We start from the raw sequence: 20,398 nt of genomic DNA, 5'->3' as shown, positions 1-20,398 counted from the left end.
GTTTGAGCCTCTGGTTCGTGTGGGCATGTTATGTTATTTTTGACAGGCTACATTACTAACATATTTAAGTTGTATTTAAAATAGCCAATGTCATCAAAATTGTAATTATCCACCGTAAACATGTATTTGTTCGCATTGCATTGTGGGCATCAGCGCCTCCCCACGTGTCTGCAAAGAGGAGTCAACATGGCACCAAGCGCCACACCGTTAGAGTTCAGCTGTGCTAGCCTGGACTAGAAACCGTACCTCTCACAGCCACACTTGAATCTACGAATGAGATAGCAAAAGCTCTCCCGCAAACTGTGCAGGTAAGGCCGACACATGCCTAGAACACACATTTGAAGTGAAAGACTTGGAAGTGGTTTGTTTTGATTTAGAGACTAGCGTATCACTAACGTCACACCGCCTCTTGTCAAGCTAGCGCCTACTGGCTATCAACCGGCTGTATAGCTATTCTGATAATTTTTTATCTCTGCATTCAATCTATTCAAGTTAAATATGAGACACATGGGTGTCTATCGGGATTATTTTGTGGACGTCGTTTGGTAGACTTGCTGTTAAGCTTGCCGGGTGCTCCGGGAACAGTGAGGGCCTGACAGTCTGAAGGCTGCTGCTAGCTCCGCAAGCTACCGAGATGCCTTTATTTCTTTACACGAAACATCTTTATATAATATGATATTATATATATGCACAGACCGGCCCGGTGGACTCATGTTATTGATTATATACATGATGTAACATAATTTATTTGATTGATTTGAGATTGCAATGCTGTTTCATCATATGTTAAACTTTTACCTGTCAGCCACAACCGGCATTGTGTTGTTGATGCAGTATTCGCTGGGGTTGATATTTTTTTGTCTTTTTATATGTTCACGTTTGTATGTGGTAGCTAGTCGAACCAGCCTGGGACTTAATATAGTCACCATGATAGGTCAACAACTAACTAGTTATGCAGGTTGAGTTGCAGATGTCAATGAATACAATACCTTTTCTGTACAGGACAGGTCAAGTTAGCCGGTAGGTTCTCTTGGGTTGGTTCATTTTGATGAATTGTTAAATAAAATCCTAGAAATGTTTCATTCCATCTAGGTTAGGTCTTTGCAATCTGCTGCTTTGCGATTATAACTCACTCCCCGCCTCAACATGGCCAGTGGAGAGGATGATGACCCGGTTATAGAAGAGGTAGGTGCAGAGCCTAATGGCAATCCATTGTTGAACGGATTGAACAGAATGGATTAATCAATGTTGGACTGCTTGTCAGTTCTCATAGTACTTATCCTGGTAGTAGTTTCCATAGCTAGTAAGTAATCTGCAGTCCATTCTGAATTGGTTTGTTTGACCACCGCTGTTGAAACGTACTTAAAGGAGAGGGTGTTTGATCTCATCGATGATGAAATGTCTTTTATAGGAGATCCAATGTTTTATGTCGCAAATTGTGATTAACTGTGACAAATTGTGATTAACTCTAACTGTGATTAACTGTGGCTTGTTATTATTGTTTTAGATTGATGTTTATCTAGCCAAAAGTCTGGCAGAAAAGCTCTATCTCTTCCAGGTATGTTGTTCTTGATTTAACTTTGTACATTGCCTAAGACAAGTTATCTTCATGGCTTTTGTTGAAGAAGACCACACTGCATTTAAAAAACAGGAGTGAGTTGGTTGAGTTGGTGTTACCTACTGAATTATAAATCCCTAACAGTACCCTGTACGACCATCGATGAGCACCTATGATGATGTCAACCACTTATCTGCTAAGATAAAACCCAAGCAGCAAAAGGTAATTAAGACAATTTACATACCCTGTAAACCATTGCTATAGTGCTTGTACATCAAAATCCATCTTGGGAGCGGCCTTGCTTCAGTTTAAATGTGAATTTGAGTACTACTGTCTATTATGTTATAGGTGGAGCTGGAAATGGCCATTAATACATTGAGCCCCAACTACTGCCGCAGCAAGGGCGAACAGATAGCTCTCAACGTGGACGGTACTACCTATGAGGAAACCAACACCTACTCAACGTAGGTTTTGTCCTCGTCTCTCCGTGTCCTTTGAGTCAATTAACCATTTGGTACCACTGTCTACGTTTCATGATGTTTGAGTTTAATTTTGGGGAGCTGGTTTTATTATTAGGTGGATGCTTACTTGTTGTCTTTCCTTATAACTGCTTTATTACCCAGGGCATTCTCTGTCTCAAGACTGTCTCTGGTCGTTGTTCATTTTCCTCAAATGTAAATAATTCATTTCAGTTTGACTGGTTTTTATCTTGCAGGAAGATAATGGACAAGCAGACGTTTACCTCCATCCAGGCCACCACCAACACCTCCAGATTTGCTGCTGCCGTGTTCCGCAAAGGTGAGGGGCTCGTTCACATTCTGTCCTGGAACGCCCTGGTCTCAGCCACTTACTTACTGTGCTTCTATGGGGATTGTGACGGCACGTTCTTGGCCTCATTTACATTTTACATTTAGGGCATTTAGCAGACGCTTTTATCCAAAGCAACTTACAATAAGTACATTTTTCATAAGAAGTGCATCAATATATCGCTGTCGGTACAGAAAGGATGTTCATAGAACCAAGTGCAAGTACAACAATCGCTAGGCTAACCAATTCCCCGTGTTACACCAATGATAGCAGCTACTGCAGTTGCTACACAGTTAAGTACTACTACTACTACTAAGGCCTCCACAGGGGTTCTAATATTTGGGTAGATACCAAAATATTATACCCAATATATAGGTGTCCCTACCTATTCAGTGGGGTCCTACCTTTTCTTTGCAGTGTATAAGAGCTCAGTATGTATAGCCGAGCGTCATACCGTTGTTTAAAAAACGGTATGAACGTATCTTTGCCTTTCTGTGAAGTACTGGGATATCGTAATTCGATGCAAGATACAAGTTGTAAGTTGTTTATGTGGCCAGACGTATAGATTGTGTTGTCTCTGACACCAATAGGGGAGCTCCACATCACTCCGCTGCAGGGAATCCTCCAGTTGAGGCCCAGCTTCACCTACCTTGACCGGGCGGACGGCAAGCAGCGGGAGAGGGAGGCGGCCAACGAAGGTTTGTTTGCACGTCGGTCACGTAGTGGTTTGACGGTATTATCCACGGCGCTGGTGTGACAAAGAGCCAACTGCCCCGTGACGGATGACTCACGCTTTTCTGCCTGCAGGGGGAGACTCCTCTCAGGATGAAGCGGAGGAGGACGTCAAAGCCATTACTGTAAGCATTCATGCAGTGACACTCACACGTGTAACGTCTGAATTGGTTGAAGGGACGGGCGGGGTAATGGCGAACCATTGGTGATCACTCAGGCATTGAGACCATAACGGGACGCCGCTTTGTTAAATAATAGGGTTGGTTTCTTTAGTCGGGTTTCATGAGATGGGCTGGCGAGAATGGGAATTGAGAAGGATTCCCTCCTGTGAGCAGTTTGCGTACGTTTCAGTGCCAAATCAGGATGTTGGACATAGAGCCGTCCCATGTGTTGAGGGGGGGAATTACTAGGCTTTTTAGTATGTTTATCTAGGCATGCGCTTATCAACTGGTGGATTTGCATTATGCCTCGAAGACTTTGGTAGTGGATGCCCCTCCCAACCACACACACACACACACACTATGTAAAGCGTTTTGGTACCTTGAGAACATGTCATTTACATTTTAATGATTGGCCTTTTATATTAGGCGATTTACAATAATTATATTTGTAAGAAAAAGGAAATTATTAAAACGGTTCACTTTTTTATTTGATCCTCTAGGTGAGGTTTTCCCGCCCCGAGTCCGAGCAGGCCCGCCAGAGGAGGGTCCAGTCCTACGAGTTCCTCCAGAGGAAGCAGGCAGAGGAATCGTGGGTTCACCTGCACTACCACAGTCTCAGGGTAGGGGGTGCCAAAACCCTTTAACATACACCAAGTACTCCACTCTGTTCCACTCCAATGAAGTACCTGATAGTTCAACAGTCTGTAGTGTTAGGACAAAAGCAAATGGAGGTCTGTTACTCTTGCTGAAGGGTTTATCTGAGGATTAAATAAACGGATGTCCCTTATTAAGTCTGACATCAATCATTTAACTGATCTGTATAGCCCAAGACTAATTTACTGATCACTTAATAATGTCCCCAAAACATCTAGTATTGTTTGTTTTAGGTGTTATATTGGGGTTAATACCCCCTCTTCTTTAGGAGGGGACTTTTCTATTGATAGGAATGATGTGAATCCTCCTTATTGTTATTGTCTGGTACGAGTCCCTCCTTGTATGTGTGCTGGGCATGGTGGTTACAGTCACTTCCTCTCGTTCAGGATGGGCGGTCTGAACACGAGAGGCAGTACCTGTACTGCCAAGCTATGGATGCCTCGGATAACTCTGAACTGGTCAAAACCCCAAAGTGAGTACAGTTGATGCAAAACAAACAAACAAACAAACGTGTGTGTGTGTGTGTGTGTGTGTGTGTGTGTGTGTGTGTGTGTGTGTGTGTGTGTGTGTGTGTGTGTGTGTGTGTGTGTGTGTGTGTGTGTGTGTGTGTGTGTGTGTGTGTGTGTGTGTGTGTGTGTGTGTGTGTGTGTGTGTGTGTGTGTGTGGAGCCGTCGAGCCGTCGAGTCTGCCCCATTCAAACTGTCGGTCGTCTTCATTTATTTCCCAGGGAGTACTTGGCCATGCTGATGCCCCCTATGGCTGAAGAAAAAATGTAAGTACACACTGAAAGCGGTGTGATTTAAATACTGTGTGTGTGTGTGTGCTGACTCTGCTCTGATCGTCCCCTGTCAGTGTGAGGCCGACGGGTCCCAGTAACGTGCTGTCCATGGCCCAGCTGCGCACCCTGCCCCTGGCGGAGCAGATCAAAACGTTGATGAAGAACGGTGCGTACACACACACCCCTGCTGTGGCCCACGTGGGGTTCACTGGGCATGAGAAGGACTTGACTCTACTCTTTGGTCAAATTGCATTGAAAGTAAATTGCTGTATATTGCATGTTCTTGAATCTTCGCATCTCGTTGGTCTCCAGTTAAGGTGATGCCCTTCGCCAACCTCATGGGCCTCCTTGCCACGGGCATCGACTCCACTGCGGTGCTGCGCTGCATCCAGCAGGTGGCGCTGCTGGTTCAGGGGAACTGGGTTGTCAAAAGGTAGAGAATGCCTGGAGTCCAGAGTAGAGGACGATGAATGATATTTCAGTTTTTCAATTAATGAATCCATATCTGTTGTGTTCCTTAAATGTTACAGTATTAAATGTCATTTCAATAGGCTAAGCGGATCATATCCGAACCCTTTGTAATCAGCTGTTATGGGATGATGAAAGTACTCAAGTGATGCAGAGTGTGTGCAGTATGTAACTAAATGACATCATCTGTCGTGCATTATGTATGATCTGGCACCATGCAGGCCGGCCTGTAAGCGTCTAGTACTGTCAGAGGAGTAACCTCCATGTCGTTCTTCCCCCAGTGACGTGTTGTACCCCAAAAACACCTGCAGTCCCCACAGCGGTGTCCCTGCGGAGCTCCTGTGTCGAGGCCGGGACTTTGTGGTGAGCGGACGTAGTTGGCACATAGGAAATTATGTCCTGCCGATATGACATAACGATGGGCCAGCAAAACTAAAAACAGTGCCTGCGAATCGAGTGCTCAGTTGTTGCAAGGTTATTGCATCATTTTGTGTATTTGTTGAAATAGCGTAGTTCAAATGCATGCCTTATGATTCATGTGACAAAATGGCAGCTTTTCATAGTTTCTCTGATTTGTTGTAGAATCGGTGTGTATTCGTTTCCAGCATTTCTTTTCCATTTTTCGACGTCTCTTCGCTGTTGTAGCCATCCAAGGTGTCTTTTGATAGCAGCCCACACAGACCCTCAAGTCGCCCTGTCTCTTTGTCCTTCTTTTAGATGTGGAGATTCACACTTGAACGCTGGTTGTTGAGGAAGGAAGTGGCCGCCATTATTAAGGTAAAACGGCTGCACTGTAAAATCTATTTAATAATTGAGTGGCCTGCCAAATCTATTGACAGTATTTGCCACAGCTTGAACCCTCTCTAGGGGCAGGATGTTCTGGCGGGTAGGGTGTTTGACGTCCAGCCGTCTGCCTGTAGAAATCCTTGATGCCTCCCCCCTATCGGCTCATTAATAACTTGGCTCTATATTAGGTCAAAGTCCCTTGGATGAAAGCGTCTGGGGACGTTTCTTTATAGTCGTCTTTCTTTATCGTCTGCTAAACGGGACAAAACGTCCTCCTCTTGTGTTCCACCAGCTTCCCCCTGAGGACGTCAAGGACTTCCTGGAGCACATGGCGGTGCCTCGCATCAACCGCGGCTGGGAGTTTGCGTTGCCTAACGACGGCAATTTCATTAAGAAGCACCCAGACGTGACCCACAGGCAGCAAATGCTGTGGCTCGGCATCCAGAGCAAGTAGGTTTCGCCTCAGGGATCCTTCTGACCCTACTCAGTCCGTGGGGAGACTGGCTACATGTGAACACGTGTGTGTGTGTGTGTGTGTGTGCGTGCCGTGTGCGTGTGTTGTGTGTCTTCCCCCTGCAGGTTGGAGAAGGTTTTCAATTTCAACAAGGACGACTTCATCCCCAAGAACACCCCGCCGCAAGGTGTGTATCGCTGCGTCTGAGTCGTTCTTTATGTTGAAATGGGCGGCATGTAGCTCGGGAGGTAGTTGCTAGTTCGATCGTCGAGGTGTCCCCGAGCAAGGCACCACACCTCAACCCGCTCCTGACGAGCTGGCCTCTGCCCTGCATGTACATCACAGTCGGTGTGTGAATGTCAGGCAATAATGTAAAGGGCTTTGGGTGGCCTCTGGTTCCAAAAAAACGCTTTATAAATGCAGTCCATTTACGCTTTTTGAAATGAAACGCCCTTCACGGCCGTGCCCCAGCTGAACCCTGAACCCTGTCCCCCCCCGTCCGGCCCACTCGTCCCCAGAGTCGGTGCACGTCAGCGGGGAGCAGCGGCTGAAGGCTGCGCAGGAGCGCGCGCGGCAGAGCCAGACGTCGCTGCAGCACGCCCTCCTCGCCAAGAAGCGTGAGGCGCCGCCGGGGTCCGACGTCCAGGTGAAGCAGGAGCCGCTCAGCGACGGGGAGGACGGCGAGCAGCCCATGGACACCTCCTCCGCCGCCGCCGCCGCCGCCTCCCTCAACGGCGGCGTCAACGGCTACTCCGGCGCCGGCTCCCCGGCCTCGGAGCACGCCAACGGCACGGCGCCGCCCGCCGAGCTGCGGGACTTTGTGGTAAAGACTTTCAAGAAGGACAGCGTGCTGACGCTCAGCGAGCTGAAGAGGCTGTTCAACCTACACCTGGCCTCGCTGCCGGCCGGCCACGGCAGCGCGCTCATGGCCGTCTCTGACCGCATGCTGCAGGACGCCATCTTGCTCAGCCAGTGCAAGCAGATCCTGGTGCCGGTGAGTCGACCCGCCCCCCTTTCTGGAGTTCTCTCTCCTGATTGGCTAAAGTAGGAACGGGATACCAGAAAAGCAAATTAAAATTTGTCGGAGATGGTCTGCCGGAATATGTAGCTATATAACAAATTAGTATTGCTTGGGAGCCCCTTTTTAAAGTCATGAATAATTAACTGGTTTTGTAGGGAGGAAAATTTTATGGTTTTAGTAAGAACTCAACCATTTTAATGAGCACAACACCAGAAACTGAAAGGCTAAACATATTTTTGTAATGGAAGCAAGAAAAGGGGTGGGACATCTATAAAATACACGTTACACTCTATCACACAGTAATTTAATTATTAGGGATATCTTTTAGTTTTTTGGGACTATCAATACATACACCATGACTGAGTCATGTGCCTCAACGGCAGAACCCTGCGTTTCAGTGGAATGTGACGTCAGGCCCACCTCACCAACGGCCCAGGTAATGCAGCCCACTTTTGAAAACAAACAACAAGGCTCTTCCCGCCTCTCTTTCTCTCAAGAGGCCGCGGTGAACCGCCGGTAACCGTACGCCACGCCTTTTGTCTGGCCCCAGAATAGCCCGACCACTCATGTCGCTGTAAGAGGAAAAGGTCGTCCTGACTTAAAGCACACCTATCGCCTTTCTCCAGGCAGAACAACAATGGCTCCAACGGTCCCCCTGCCTGCAGCTCTTGCGCTCTGTGAACAAGTGGCCAGTCGTGTCCCCCGCCTGCACGGAAACTGGCATTCTCCAGTTCCACCGTCCCGCAGAAACCTGATGCTACTCTGTCTGCGGTGCACTATGCTACACCGGCCTTCATCTGTATTTTTCTGACCAGAGTTGGCAATTAGTTCTCTCAAAGCCTATATATAAATGCCTGGTTGGGCATCCTTTTTTATTTTTGAAGGTGCGCTGTTTTCTTTGTGGGTGTGGTGATTGCTGGTCTGGTTTGTTGTGGTCTGGTTGGTTGTGGTCTGGTTGGTGCCACTTTTTAGTTTTCCTAAGCGATGGCAACCAGGAGATCAGGGTCTGGTCTTTGGGTCTTGTTCCCCTCTGTACCCGAGCGTTAAGTCAGCTTGGAGGCTGCAGCGACCAGCCTTGTTGCGCAACAGTTAAATTGTCCAACAAGCTAAAGCCTATTACCTCCCGGCGTGGGAATAATCTCAAGAGTTGGAGGAACACAGGCGAGGGTGGATCTGGGATCAGGTTCCCTGCCGGGGTCTTATCTGGGGATGTGTGGCGAGGCGGTCACGCTTCAGTTTCGCGTCGGGATGATGCTTTTACACAGGGAACGTGATGTTCCTCCATAAGCAACGTACAGTGGCGGGAATCGGCCCGCTGTTTGTGTTGCGCCTCTCCTTGGCTTGCAGAGCAGTAGATCAAACGCTGTTGTCGGTATAGTCCTGGTCCAATCGCTGTTATGCACTGGCATTGAAAGAGGAGTGTGGTGGACTAAAGGTACTTCAATGTCCGTCAACACTCAACCACTCCTCCAAGGTTAATATTGATCGAAAAGATTGCGATCTGGGCTGGTTATGATTCATTCATGGGGCGAGGTTACACACACGCATATCAATAAATGTCTATCATTTCTTTCGCCCCGTCTTCTAGTTTCCCCCCCAGAGCACAGCAGCCCCTGATGAGCAGAAGGTGTTTGGTGTGTGGGAGACGGGAGATGCGTTGGACAAGGTGAACCCCCTGAAGTCTGCTCTAGACTCTATTATTAAACCATCGTTTTTGGTCGCGTCTTTCGATTTTCCCCCTTCACTCAACCGGGGGGGCACGTGATCATTCCGTGGGTGCGTTTGTTTCGCCCCTCGCTCTGAGCAGCACCGGCGGCTGCTGTACGAGCTGTTCTCGTCCAACTTCCGCGTGAGGAGGAAGGTGATCCAGACCCGCCTGGCGCAGGAGTTTGGAGACGACCTCGCCAAGACGGACGTGGACCGGCTGCTCAAAGTGAGACCTGCTTAACGTCCTAGCACAGCGACATGTCATGATTCGTCCTGTCGAATGTGATCCCATGGAGGAAGGGAATCGTTCTGTTTTATTGAGGGAGTGGTCACACGGCCACTCGTGTTGTATGGGCATGTTTTAACGAGATTGAAATATGTCATCTTCTTTACTCCTTCTAAATGATCCCCTTGCGTCACCATTTCCATCTGCTTGGTTATTTATTTTTGTTTTTTTTGTGAAACATCCCGTTACCAGGCGCGTGTCCATTCTTGTCTCAAAGGAACTGGACGGATCCCAGCTAAGATTTCAGATTGTATAGCCACTCAATGCATTTGCTAACCATCCCTGCTCTGGTTATTCTGCTTGCAGGAATGCTGTGGCAGCCTCAGCGGATGGTGGTACCTCAAAGGAACAACACAGTCCTGACACTAAGAGGACCCCCCCCCCCCCAAGCCAGGTTACCTCCCCGCCCTCCCCTCCCCTCCCACCCACCCTCTGGAGCTCAACTTCGTGTCGGAGGCCAGTCATGGAACAAGAGGCGGTCACAAACGGTCTAAAAATCCAAGTTTGGGTTGCGGTGGAAGGGGCTCGAGGGGGAGGGGACGTGGACCACGAGGCTCTTCGCTGATTGGCCTTTATTTGCGTCAGAGCTTCATGCTGAGTTCTGATTGGGCGCGTGGTGGACCAGCGTGGCTCGACATGCCCTTGTGTGATAGAGTGGTGGTGGATATCAATGTATGGATGTGTTTGTGTGTGTGTGTGTGTGGCTTATAAAGAGAAGCATTCGATCACAGACTATGTTAAACAGTGTTTATTGGAGCAGGACTGATTAAGTTGGAACGGTTTGACAATTCAGAGTGCGTGGTATGTTTTTCTCCTGCCGAGTGGCCTTCGCAAAATCTTCATCACACATACTGCTAGCTTCCCAAAAATCACTCGGTGATGCCTTGAGTTTGGCAAGAACAAAAAACGGTTTGGTTTCATCTTTCACCTCTAGACAAACGTATGAACACAGTCTTAGCAACGATAGTACAAATGGCCATATTTGAAAGATACGAAGTGTGTTTGGGATCGTGCCAAACTCATATTGGGGCAACCACTGCGAAGCGAAAGTCTTGGATCGCCTCAGAAGTGCGTCAAAGTCCTCCGATGCTAAATTATGTAATAAACTGACTGATAACCAACTACTTGCTGCTGTTGTTCACGCCCCCTGTAACTGTTACATTAAATGTAGTTCTCCATGTTCTGAATCATGTTCAGTAGATGTGTTTAGGATATATCACAGTAGAACAAGTTGATGGAAAACAGATAATACTACAGTGGTGACTTTACTTAGGGTTAACTTGCCAAAACATGTGCATTTCACCGGTGATGTCGTTCATTGTAGTTATTAATTACATGGACTTTTTATGCAGGTCCAACAGCTGAGTTATGCAGACAAGTTAAGGATGTGTGTTAACGTGTTTGTTATTTGCTGCTATCCTGGGTCTCTGGGGAAGTTCCCGTGTACTCTGCACCTCTGCAAGTAATGACTAGCAGAGGGACTAAGTTACTTATTTGTCCCTTTATTTTCAAGGGTGAGAATCTAGGACATTTGAACACACTTGACAAGTTAATCCTAATGAAACTTACAGTAAGCGCTTTTTGGGCATTTTCAGATTTCTGTTCAGCAACAGCCATGTTTTTATCTTGGCTGAGAAATAAGAGTGAATGCTGAATAAGCAAATTATCGCGTGAAACATGCCAATTTACTTGAGTCTCTCCAGGAAAAGCAAACCAGAGAAAACAACCTAGTGCCATGACATGATTTACAGATTATTTTAGCAAATATATTTGTAGCAAGCATTGCAGTCCTTGGTCAAATAATTCCAACAGCACAATTTAGTTTGTGTCCATAACTTCTACAAAGGAATAAAAGGTCATTTGTTTTTCCATGTGCAACTCTAAAATGAGAATTGAGCATTTATTGATTTCCAAGCATCACCTTCAAGTTCATTCATACAGCAAACACTTTCTCAGCGATAGCAGACAAGGTTATGAAACGTTCAAAAACATTCACTAATTGTATAATTAAACTAGACATCAATGCTGTTGAACAAATAGGTCCATGATGTGACTTCAAACTACAGAAATCACAAGCGCCATGATAAAGCATTGGTAGAAGGGACAATGCCCAGTGCAATTCTAAAGTGCATCTCATGGTGATTTTAAATACAAGTCAATAAGCAAAGTGCACCAATATGTTACAGCATTACAATTACGCCAAGCAGGCTTAACAGGCCACATTAGAAGACAATTAAGTCGCCTGCATTAGAAATTGATATGTGGTTGACCAGTGACATTACAGTAAGTACATACGATTATACTTTAGATTCCTTAGAAGCTCCACCTAGTGCACTATAATCTAGTCGACAGAGCTTATCCTATGAACAAATATAAACACTATTTCGGGAAGACTCGACAAGTACAGTTAATGTAATCAATAGAGCACCATAAATCTCCTGTAATTCCGTTCTGGTAATATTAAAAACATTCAGACGGTATTTAAGCACCTGACACAATGTGTGCAGTTGTACCTTCAGTTGCTGCCAAAAGGTACACCACAAAGTCAGCCACCATGGATGTCAAATGTTTCGCTTCTAAGTAGGTCAAAGAAGCAAGAATTATAAGCTTACAGCTCAGTGACTATGTTTTTTTTTTTCTCTCTAGAGAATATCCCAAGGAGCTTATTGGCTGTTTGTCAAGTAGTGCTCATAGGCTGAGGTAGAGCGATGGTTCGATCAGGAAGACGTTAGGCACTGGTGTTTCTGTGCAACAAAAAAAAAGCACGAGACAAATCACCCAATTAAGTTGGTGTCGCCGTCTTGATTCCCTCCGCATCGCTCTCATCCAACTTCTGAGCCCCACAGACTTTTTTCTTTTTTGTATTCACCGTACAGTAGGTTCCAGCTCCGGGCTGGCATAAGAGTCAATAACAATAAATAGTGACCTCCCCGTGTGGCCGAGTGCATCAGCACAGGCTGTACACAATGCTTACATTTTTTTTTTTATATATATTTTTTTTTTTTAAGCAATCGTGTAAAAAAAAAAAATGAAGAAAAAGAAGAAGCAGATCAGCAGCAGGGTGTGGTGGACCCCCCCCTGGCCCCACTCAGGTCCTCTTTGGTTCTCTGAATACAGTCGAAGATCTCCTGGAAGAGCGCCTTGTACTCCGGCTGCTGGATATCGTCCGTGCAGGCGGCCCCCAAAGAGGCGTGGCGACCGGGGGCGGCGGCGGCGGCGGGGGCGGCGGGGGCGGCGGGGGCGGCGGGGGCGGCGGTGGCGGCGGTGGCGGTCTGGATGGCCTTGTGGCTGTGGCCCTCACCGTCCGGGGCCCTGGGAGGAGCCCCGCAGCGCTGCAGCAGTTCCTCGTACTTCACCTGCAGGGCGCTGTACTGCGCGTCCACCTCGTTGAGCAGCGAGATGCCGCGGTACTTCACCGCCTCCGAGCGCCGCGCCCGGGCCCGCTTTGCGGAGGCGCCGGCGGGCGCCGGCCTCTGGTGCGTGCCGCTGCCCGCCGCCGCCACGAGATCCCCCCCGTCGTCGTCGTCGTCCTCATCGTGGTCCTCGTCTTCCTCGTCCTCGTGGTTGTGGAACAGCGCGGTGGGCGGGGCCGCGTGGGCGTGGCCCATCCCGCGGCCAGCGGAGCGGGCGGAGCGCTCCGTGCGCCAGAGCAGCCGCAGCTCCGCCGCCTCGCACTCCACCTCGGCGAGCTGGGCCTGCAGGGGGAACAGGGTCACAGGTCACGGAGGGCCACGGGTTCAGAGTAATATACAGTGAATTCAAGACCCGTCAGTAAGGGAACGGTAAGGGTTCAGGTAGGTTCGAGGGATTGGGGGATCGAACCCAGTACCTTTAGACTGGGCAACCACCCCTTTGGGTACCAATACCACCACTTAAAAAAAGATTTAAGGGGCCAATGCCGATATGAGGGAGTAAAAAATAACCAATTACGAACCAATTAAGGAACCAATTACCTGTAGTATGGGGAGGAGCCACTAACCTTCACACTGAATATGATGTCAAACTATTTGTGTTGGGAGTGTACGTGGATGTGCTCAGTTAAAGCATTTAACTGAGTGATTACGTTTCATACCGATATCTCTGTGATATGCTGACTCAAGCACCAACATGTCTGAGCCTCAAAATACCACTGACCCGGCACCCCTCCATCACGTCCAGCTGCCGCTCCAGCGCCGCGTTCTCATTGGCCAGCACGTCGGCCTCGCGCTCCGCCTCCTCCCTGCCAGCCCTCTCGTTGGCCAGCTGGGTCTGGAGGGCCCGGAGGGAGCGGCGCAGCGACGCTTGCTCCTCCTCGCGCCACTCCAGCTTGGACGACGCGGCGTGGAGGTCGTCTGAGGAGCCGTCGCGGTCGCCGTACCTGTGAGGGGCGAACCGGCCGTTACTGAGGAAACGCACATCAGACACAGTCGCGATGTCACTTCCTCTACCATCCACCCTCCTTCAACTGTGAACGGCATGAAGACTAAACGTGTGGTTAACCGTCTGCATCGGATGACATGCAATTCTTTGCAAGCACAGCGCAAGTCCAATCCTGCACACTGAGGCTTTTCTGTCACAGCAACGGTGTTCCTGAAGGTGCGTCATAAATAAAGTGAAGGATTATGAAGAATTGTATTCTTCACGATGATGTCTTAAAAATAGGTGGGGCGCGCCCATCCTTCATCAGCCCTGATGAAGATCCCTAGAGATCGAAACGTTGCCCGTTAATAAATCCACTTCTTGAGCATTTAAACAGTTTGCAGATCCTCCTTTTTTCTTTTCTACAGGATGATGCCACCATAGTGATGTAATGCATGTAATGGCTATCCATTATCTAGGAGATTAACACTCAGACTTTGCCTGTTTGGCCTTAGGCTAGACCCAATGCTACTCATATCCGACCAACCCAGCCCAGACAGCGGCTTCTGCCCGCCACCACCAACAAGCCACTGACATCAGGGATGAACGCGTGGGGCAGCTTTTTGTGACACGACAATTAATCGCCATCCTGTCCACAAATAGTGTGTTGGTATGAAAATAAACCTAAAAATGGACGAAGGAAGAGGGCACAGGGAAGACTAACAAGATAAGGGGATGAAGTGTTCGGCCGAATGCCAGCGGAAATGGAGCCATCTCTCTAAACAAGAACCGAGTTTACCTGCCGGGGGGGGGGGGGGGGGGGCCTGAGGAGATTAGCCTAACGGTGAGCGATCGAAAGCCGAGATGAAACTGGAAGGGAAACAGACTGTAGAGCGCTCTGCTCCTCACTTCCCCTCTTCCCAACAATGCTGGACTCTGACCCGAGGGCTTCAGCCATATCCAGGGCACAGCTCTGGCCTACAGTTCTTCAGCCTGCGGTCAATGGGGGAGTTGGGCCGTATATCTTTTGTGTTTGCCTGTCACAGACTTCCTCTTGGACCCAAATAAAGAAATAAACGGTGGTTCCGTTACGTAACAAAACTTATCAAGGGACCAAGCTGACCACGGTGGGATGAACAAATATTTCAACGTAATTTTTTAAATCTATGCACGCCTATGTCTCTATACTCTATATATGTCTCTGAAAAGGGGAACACTTTTTTGATTAACTAAATACATAGTGAATTTTAATTATATGTTCGTAAAGAAAATGTATTTTTTATTTTATTGCGCAAAATATTTGGTGGGCCCTGGGCACATAGGGTCACCACATAAACAAGTTTGGGAACCCCTCCCCTGGTCACGCAGAGTTAACCTTTCCATAATGGAAAGTCTGGGACAAGGTGTTGATTAACTAGGCCAAGAACCGCCTACTTACAGGTCTTGATTGACATGCAAACACGACCAATCATGGAGCATACGCCAGAAACAGAGCTTCAAAAAAACCGACCCCGTGGTGGAACAAATGTTAATGATAATAGTTACTCAGTGATCTATGAAGAAAATAGGATTGACCGTCGCACTGAAAATAAAATGAAAATATAATGATTAAAAAGATTCACTGGCCGGAGCTAAATCGACATTACTGTGCGTGAGGACACTGACAGCCAGTGAGAATTGGGTCTTGAGTTTCTTCCAGGCACCGCATGGCTTAACTCCCAAGCTCCACACATCAGCCGTTCAGCACGGGTCACATGGTGGCGCTGGGCCAATCAACGGGAGAGGCTGAGACCACCTATGGGCTAACTGGTTTACATGGAGTGACCTGGAAGTACAGGCCCCGGGTGGGTAAGACGTGTCAAACGCCAAGACAAGTATTAGGCTTAGTTTGTCTAGAGGAGGGCTTATGCTGGGGAGGATTGGAAGAAGGAATTACTGTATTACCTCTTCAGAGCGTGGGTCACACACTCTGGGGTCTATAAAATGTCCTGCTCCCTAGCCAAGGCCCATCAGGAGTTACCAGAGCCCAAAGTCTTAAATGTGCCTTCTCTATCTGACAAGTCACCACCAAAGTTTTAATATGAATTTAAAAACCGATCCAATCAAATATTAAAATTAATTTCTGTTGCATTTTTACCTGATCAATTATCTTATTAAATATAATTAGATTCAAGCCATTTCCTGCGGATGAATCAAACAATCGTCACGTCAACATTGACTGAGGTGTGAGGGTTAGGGCTAGGTCTGACCCTTAAGGGTCAGACCTAGCCCTAACCCACTGGAGACCTTACAATAAGAACCGTCAGGGCCCTTCCGCCCCTCACCCTCCTGGAGCGGGGGGCGTCCGTCTCACCTGAGGGTGCTCTGCAGCTCCTGCAGGCAGGACACGCTGTGGGTGCTACGGGGGTCCCCGGGGGGCGTGGTCCGCTGGGGGGGGCTGTTCTTCACGTCCTCCAGCTCCCGCTGCAGCTCCTCGGCCTGGCTCTGAAGCCCCTCCGCTGCCTCCGTCAGTCTGCCCAGGGAAGGAGGGAGCAGGAGTAGAGGGACAGAGAGTGAGTCCTCTCCAATCATCAGCCTGCCACCTGTTTGGTTCCTTGCGTCATCTAGTGAAAAGGTCTTCTGTGTGAAAGGTCCCGGTCTTCAGCCCTCTTAGATCGATGTTTTACACAAAATGTTGAGGGAACCTAAACTATCAACCAAAAGCCAACTCTCCTGTGACTCTCCTTCCTCCATTATATATTATATTGGATTTGAAATGGCCGCACTCAAATCTGCCACTCTTGCTCGTCTTGAAATTGCATAGCACTTTAAAAAACGCTTAGCTGAAATAGCAGAATACATTTTCTGCCGCCCCACCGAATCCCAAACAAACTGTTTGAGCGTGACTCATTGTGCCCTCCAGTCCCTGTGGCATGAAACCCATCCAAAACAATCCCTGACAGGTGCACGGTTCAGTAGAGCGGCAGGAGAGTTGTTTCAGCCCGAGAAGAGCCAGCCCAGCGACCGACCGGCCGGCCGACCGGCTGTCCTGCCCGCCCTCCCTCCCTCCCTCCCTCCCTCCCTCCCTCCTCCCCCCCCCCTCCTCCTCTTCACCTCTGGATCTTCTGCTGGGCGCCGCGGTTGTCCAGGCCCAGCCGGTGGTTGGTCTGCTCCAGGTCCCTGGAGGTCGCGTCCAGCTGCTCGTACACCTTGGCGTGCTGCTCGTTGACCTGCCGGAGGACCTCCACCTGCTTGGTCAGGTACTGGGGGGCGACGGAGGGGGAGAGAGAGAGCGAGAGAGGGGCGAGAGGGCAAGCAGAGAATGGAGAGGCCGTGCATGTTGGTGGGAAATGCGTAAAGAGAGGTAGACGATATTATGGGGGAGCTACCAAAAACCTCCTTGATAGTGGATAACTTCGATCCTTAAAACATAGTCGATCCCTTTACTACTAATGATACGAAAAGAGATAGGTCTCCTTCTTTATTTTGTAGAACGAAGGAAACCACACACAGACCACAAAACCAGCGTGATGATACATGTCTCACATCATAAAGAAATGATGGTGTGATCTTAATCCGGCATTCAAATGCCGTGCAAAACCTTTGCTCTTCCACATCTCCTTCCAAACGGGTACAAGCAGGGCTACGAATGGGTCAAAGATCGCCATAAAATGACACGCAGTCACAATCAAAACAAGAGCTTTAACACAGCGTGACGTTGACGGTGATATACGATTAGCCTAAGTACGGAAGCTCAATATTCGTCATATTATATAATCGTTTGGAGAACGGATGCTTCGAGATTAGATTAGCCAAGATTGAGCCAACCACAGCGGGGGACACGTGGAGTAGGACACAGTCTCACTACGTGAACAACACACCAACTCTCTTTACCCACCTTTCACCCTCGAACAAGTACATTTTATCTAATCAGCTGTGGAGGACATAAAACGCCGACAACTTAAAACCAAATGTGTGGCTAACCAAATATGACCAACTACATTTGGCCAGCTGAAGATCTTACAATAACGATTATGTGTGATATTCACTCTACTACAGTGCTAAAGGAACACTACATTGAGGGGCGTCCGAGCATAGGCCACAGTGCCAGGAACTCTTCCAAGAGTGATTAAACACTTCCCCAGGGATTGGTGTTACTATTAGGACTAGTACCAGCCATGGGTGAACACGACAACAACAACAACGACACGTTAGCTTGCATTTGTCTTTTAGGTTTGATGAGTCATCATCATCTGTCTTGAAAACCATGATAAGCTTCCCCAGTTATTTTTTAACATGGTTCAATATAGGAAACCAAGGCAACAATATTTGCTATCCAAAAATATGTGTTCAACTGATATGAACACATATTACTGGCCTTACCATCGGAAATGTGTGGACTTTGCCCGTTTACTGTACCCAAACAAACCATTTTCTTAATGAATTACAGCCTTGGTCAGCCTCAGTTATTGCCAGTGAGGATTATTTTCATAATATAGTACCATTCGGCTTGTGGATTTACTTGTGGACTTTTAAGCTCAGAAAGTTGGCAGCAGGGTGAACCCATACCTCTATCTCCTGTAGTTGCTCTTGGTTGGTGGAGTACATCTGCTGAAGGCCCTGTTCCAGCTCTTTGTTGCGATCCAGAAGAGTTTTCCCCAGCTCTGCTGCCAGGTGCAGATCTACCAAGGGGGAAAGAACCGTTAAAACAGGATGTGAGCCTCACCGACCACCAAATAACCACGTCTTGCTGATTGCAAAGCTCGATGCAAAGCAAGATCTAGCTCAATTACATTTCCTTAAGATGTGCCTGACAAAACACAGCCGCCAGAAATAAAAAAAGGTACACATTCAGGAAACGTATGCATTCTGCCGCATACGGTAGCATACGTCTTGACACCTGCACGTACAATGACCGCTCTGCCTTGGGTAATTGTGCGAACTACATCAAATGCAACTATTTACAGACATCATTGAGACAAGTGCATGAATTGCAACGAAGAATGGACAAAAGGAACCGGTACCGTGTTCAAGGTCTCGCTTGTCATACCAGGGCTCCTCTTCCTTGATTTCGAATTCTTCCTCCACAATCATATCGGTCAGCATCCTTAATTTACACACGCAACACCGGCGTCGTTTTAATAAAAATATATATTTGGTGCAAGAAGACGACCACAAAAAACGATAACTGAAATGTTTGCACTTCCAGCCCCGGTATCAGTCCAATTCAGGAGGAGCCGTCAGCCGGCATGCGCTGTACTAAACGACGGCGTCCCCTGGCTTGCAGGGTGCAACTGAAGCCCGGGCAGCCGCCACCGTGTTCTCTGATTGGTTCATCGTTTGACAACACGTTACGCACGCACGAGAAGTTGCGTGTCGCGGAGGTAGATCAGAGGGCTCTCCATCTAGCGGGCTCGTGTGATGCACTCAGCCCTCCCGTCGAACGTAATAGCCTTGCCCATTACCCACATCTAATTGTTAGATATTTTGATTAGCCCGACTTTTAAGAAAACAATAAATGAATAAAGATAAGATAAATGTTTACATATATATATATTTTTTAATGTTAAACCCTTTTATCTTTCGTTGTTATGGTTTGCCAGTCATCCGGAAGAATTGTATAGCTAAAACTGGGACAAAGAAAGGAATGCCTTTCTCCAATGTTGCGTCAGATTATTTTTTTAAATAATTAACTTCCTGCTATCAGTCTACAGAGAAATTCTATGGGGTATATTGAGAAGTAATAATCCCTTAACGCAACAAAAAAATATATTAATATATTTTATGGAGCCTACATGAGTTACCCCTCATGTTTGTTCCATGTTGACCAATAAAATACGACAGTGGTACCCCTGTCGACGTTTCTCCGGGGATCCGAAACTGAGCTGTTTAGAGTGTTAACCTCCGAACTTATCAATGCACCATCAAGACACCGAATAAAGTCATAACAATGGTTATACTTGACTTTATAATTCGCATGAAATAGAAATAAGAGACTTCCAAAAGAGGTCATCAACCAGACTTGAACCCCGGTCTACAGGGGGTTAGCTCACAGCTCTCTCCACTGAGATTGTTAAATTAAATATGTCTGAGGTTATATATGGCAGTGCAATAGACATTATAGCATTACGTTTAAAATTAAAGATATTGTGTTTTCCTCAGAAATTGAGCCACGGTCTCCAGTGGGTTAGGCAGAGTGCGCTCCACTGCACCCCTGAGGCGATGAAAATACACAATAATCAATCATCAATAAAGAGGATATACATGACATTAAAATGTATGTGTGTATTTCTATTATTTCCCTTTTGTTTTTTTTCATGACGACCAATAAAAAACGACACTGTTACCCCTTATATTTTATTTGACAAAGACAACAGTGTTACCCTTTATGTTTTTTTTCATGACGACCAATAAAAAACAACAATGTTACCCCTAATGTGTTTTTCATGACGACCAATAAAAAACGACAGTGTTACCCCTTATGTTTTTTTCATGACGACCAATAAAAAACAACAGTGTTACCCTTTGTGGTTTTTTTCATGACGACCAATAAAAAACAACAGTGTTACCCCTTATGTTTTTTTTCATGAGGACCAATAAAAAACGACAGTGTTACCCTTTATTTATTTTTTCATCACGACCAATAAAAAACGACAGTGTTACCCCTTT

General features: G+C 47.3%; 2 protein-coding genes across 2 annotated transcripts; one reads left to right on the top strand and one right to left on the bottom strand.

The window, feature by feature from the left end:
* Nucleotides 1-32: 32 nt before the first annotated feature.
* Nucleotides 33-10,599, top strand: polr3e (polymerase (RNA) III (DNA directed) polypeptide E). Its single transcript, XM_060036040.1, has 21 exons — nt 33-308; nt 1,093-1,185; nt 1,508-1,558; nt 1,703-1,780; nt 1,907-2,022; nt 2,274-2,356; nt 2,956-3,063; nt 3,173-3,222; nt 3,759-3,878; nt 4,299-4,384; nt 4,640-4,684; nt 4,765-4,856; nt 5,003-5,123; nt 5,440-5,521; nt 5,876-5,935; nt 6,237-6,394; nt 6,524-6,585; nt 6,917-7,392; nt 9,008-9,085; nt 9,227-9,352; nt 9,719-10,599. The coding sequence occupies exons 2-21, from the start codon at nt 1,147-1,149 to the stop codon at nt 9,773-9,775; spliced, it is 2,088 nt and encodes a 695-aa protein (XP_059892023.1). The 5' UTR covers nt 33-308; nt 1,093-1,146; the 3' UTR covers nt 9,776-10,599.
* Nucleotides 10,600-11,980: 1,381 nt separating this feature from the next.
* On the bottom strand, nt 11,981-19,118 carry LOC132446004 (cerebellar degeneration-related protein 2-like). Its single transcript, XM_060036041.1, has 6 exons — nt 18,754-19,118; nt 18,299-18,411; nt 16,844-16,992; nt 16,104-16,262; nt 13,547-13,769; nt 11,981-13,107 (listed from the first exon to the last, which is right to left on the bottom strand). Exons 1-6 carry the CDS (start codon nt 18,833-18,835, stop codon nt 12,463-12,465), a joined length of 1,371 nt encoding a protein of 456 aa, XP_059892024.1. The 5' UTR covers nt 18,836-19,118; the 3' UTR covers nt 11,981-12,462.
* Nucleotides 19,119-20,398: the final 1,280 nt, after the last annotated feature.

The sequence above is a fragment of the Gadus macrocephalus genome, chromosome 18 (assembly GCF_031168955.1).
Source record: "Gadus macrocephalus chromosome 18, ASM3116895v1".
Lineage (NCBI taxonomy): Eukaryota > Metazoa > Chordata > Actinopteri > Gadiformes > Gadidae > Gadus > Gadus macrocephalus.
Note: the sequence above shows the minus strand (reverse complement) of the source record. Positions and strands in the feature narration are given on the sequence as shown.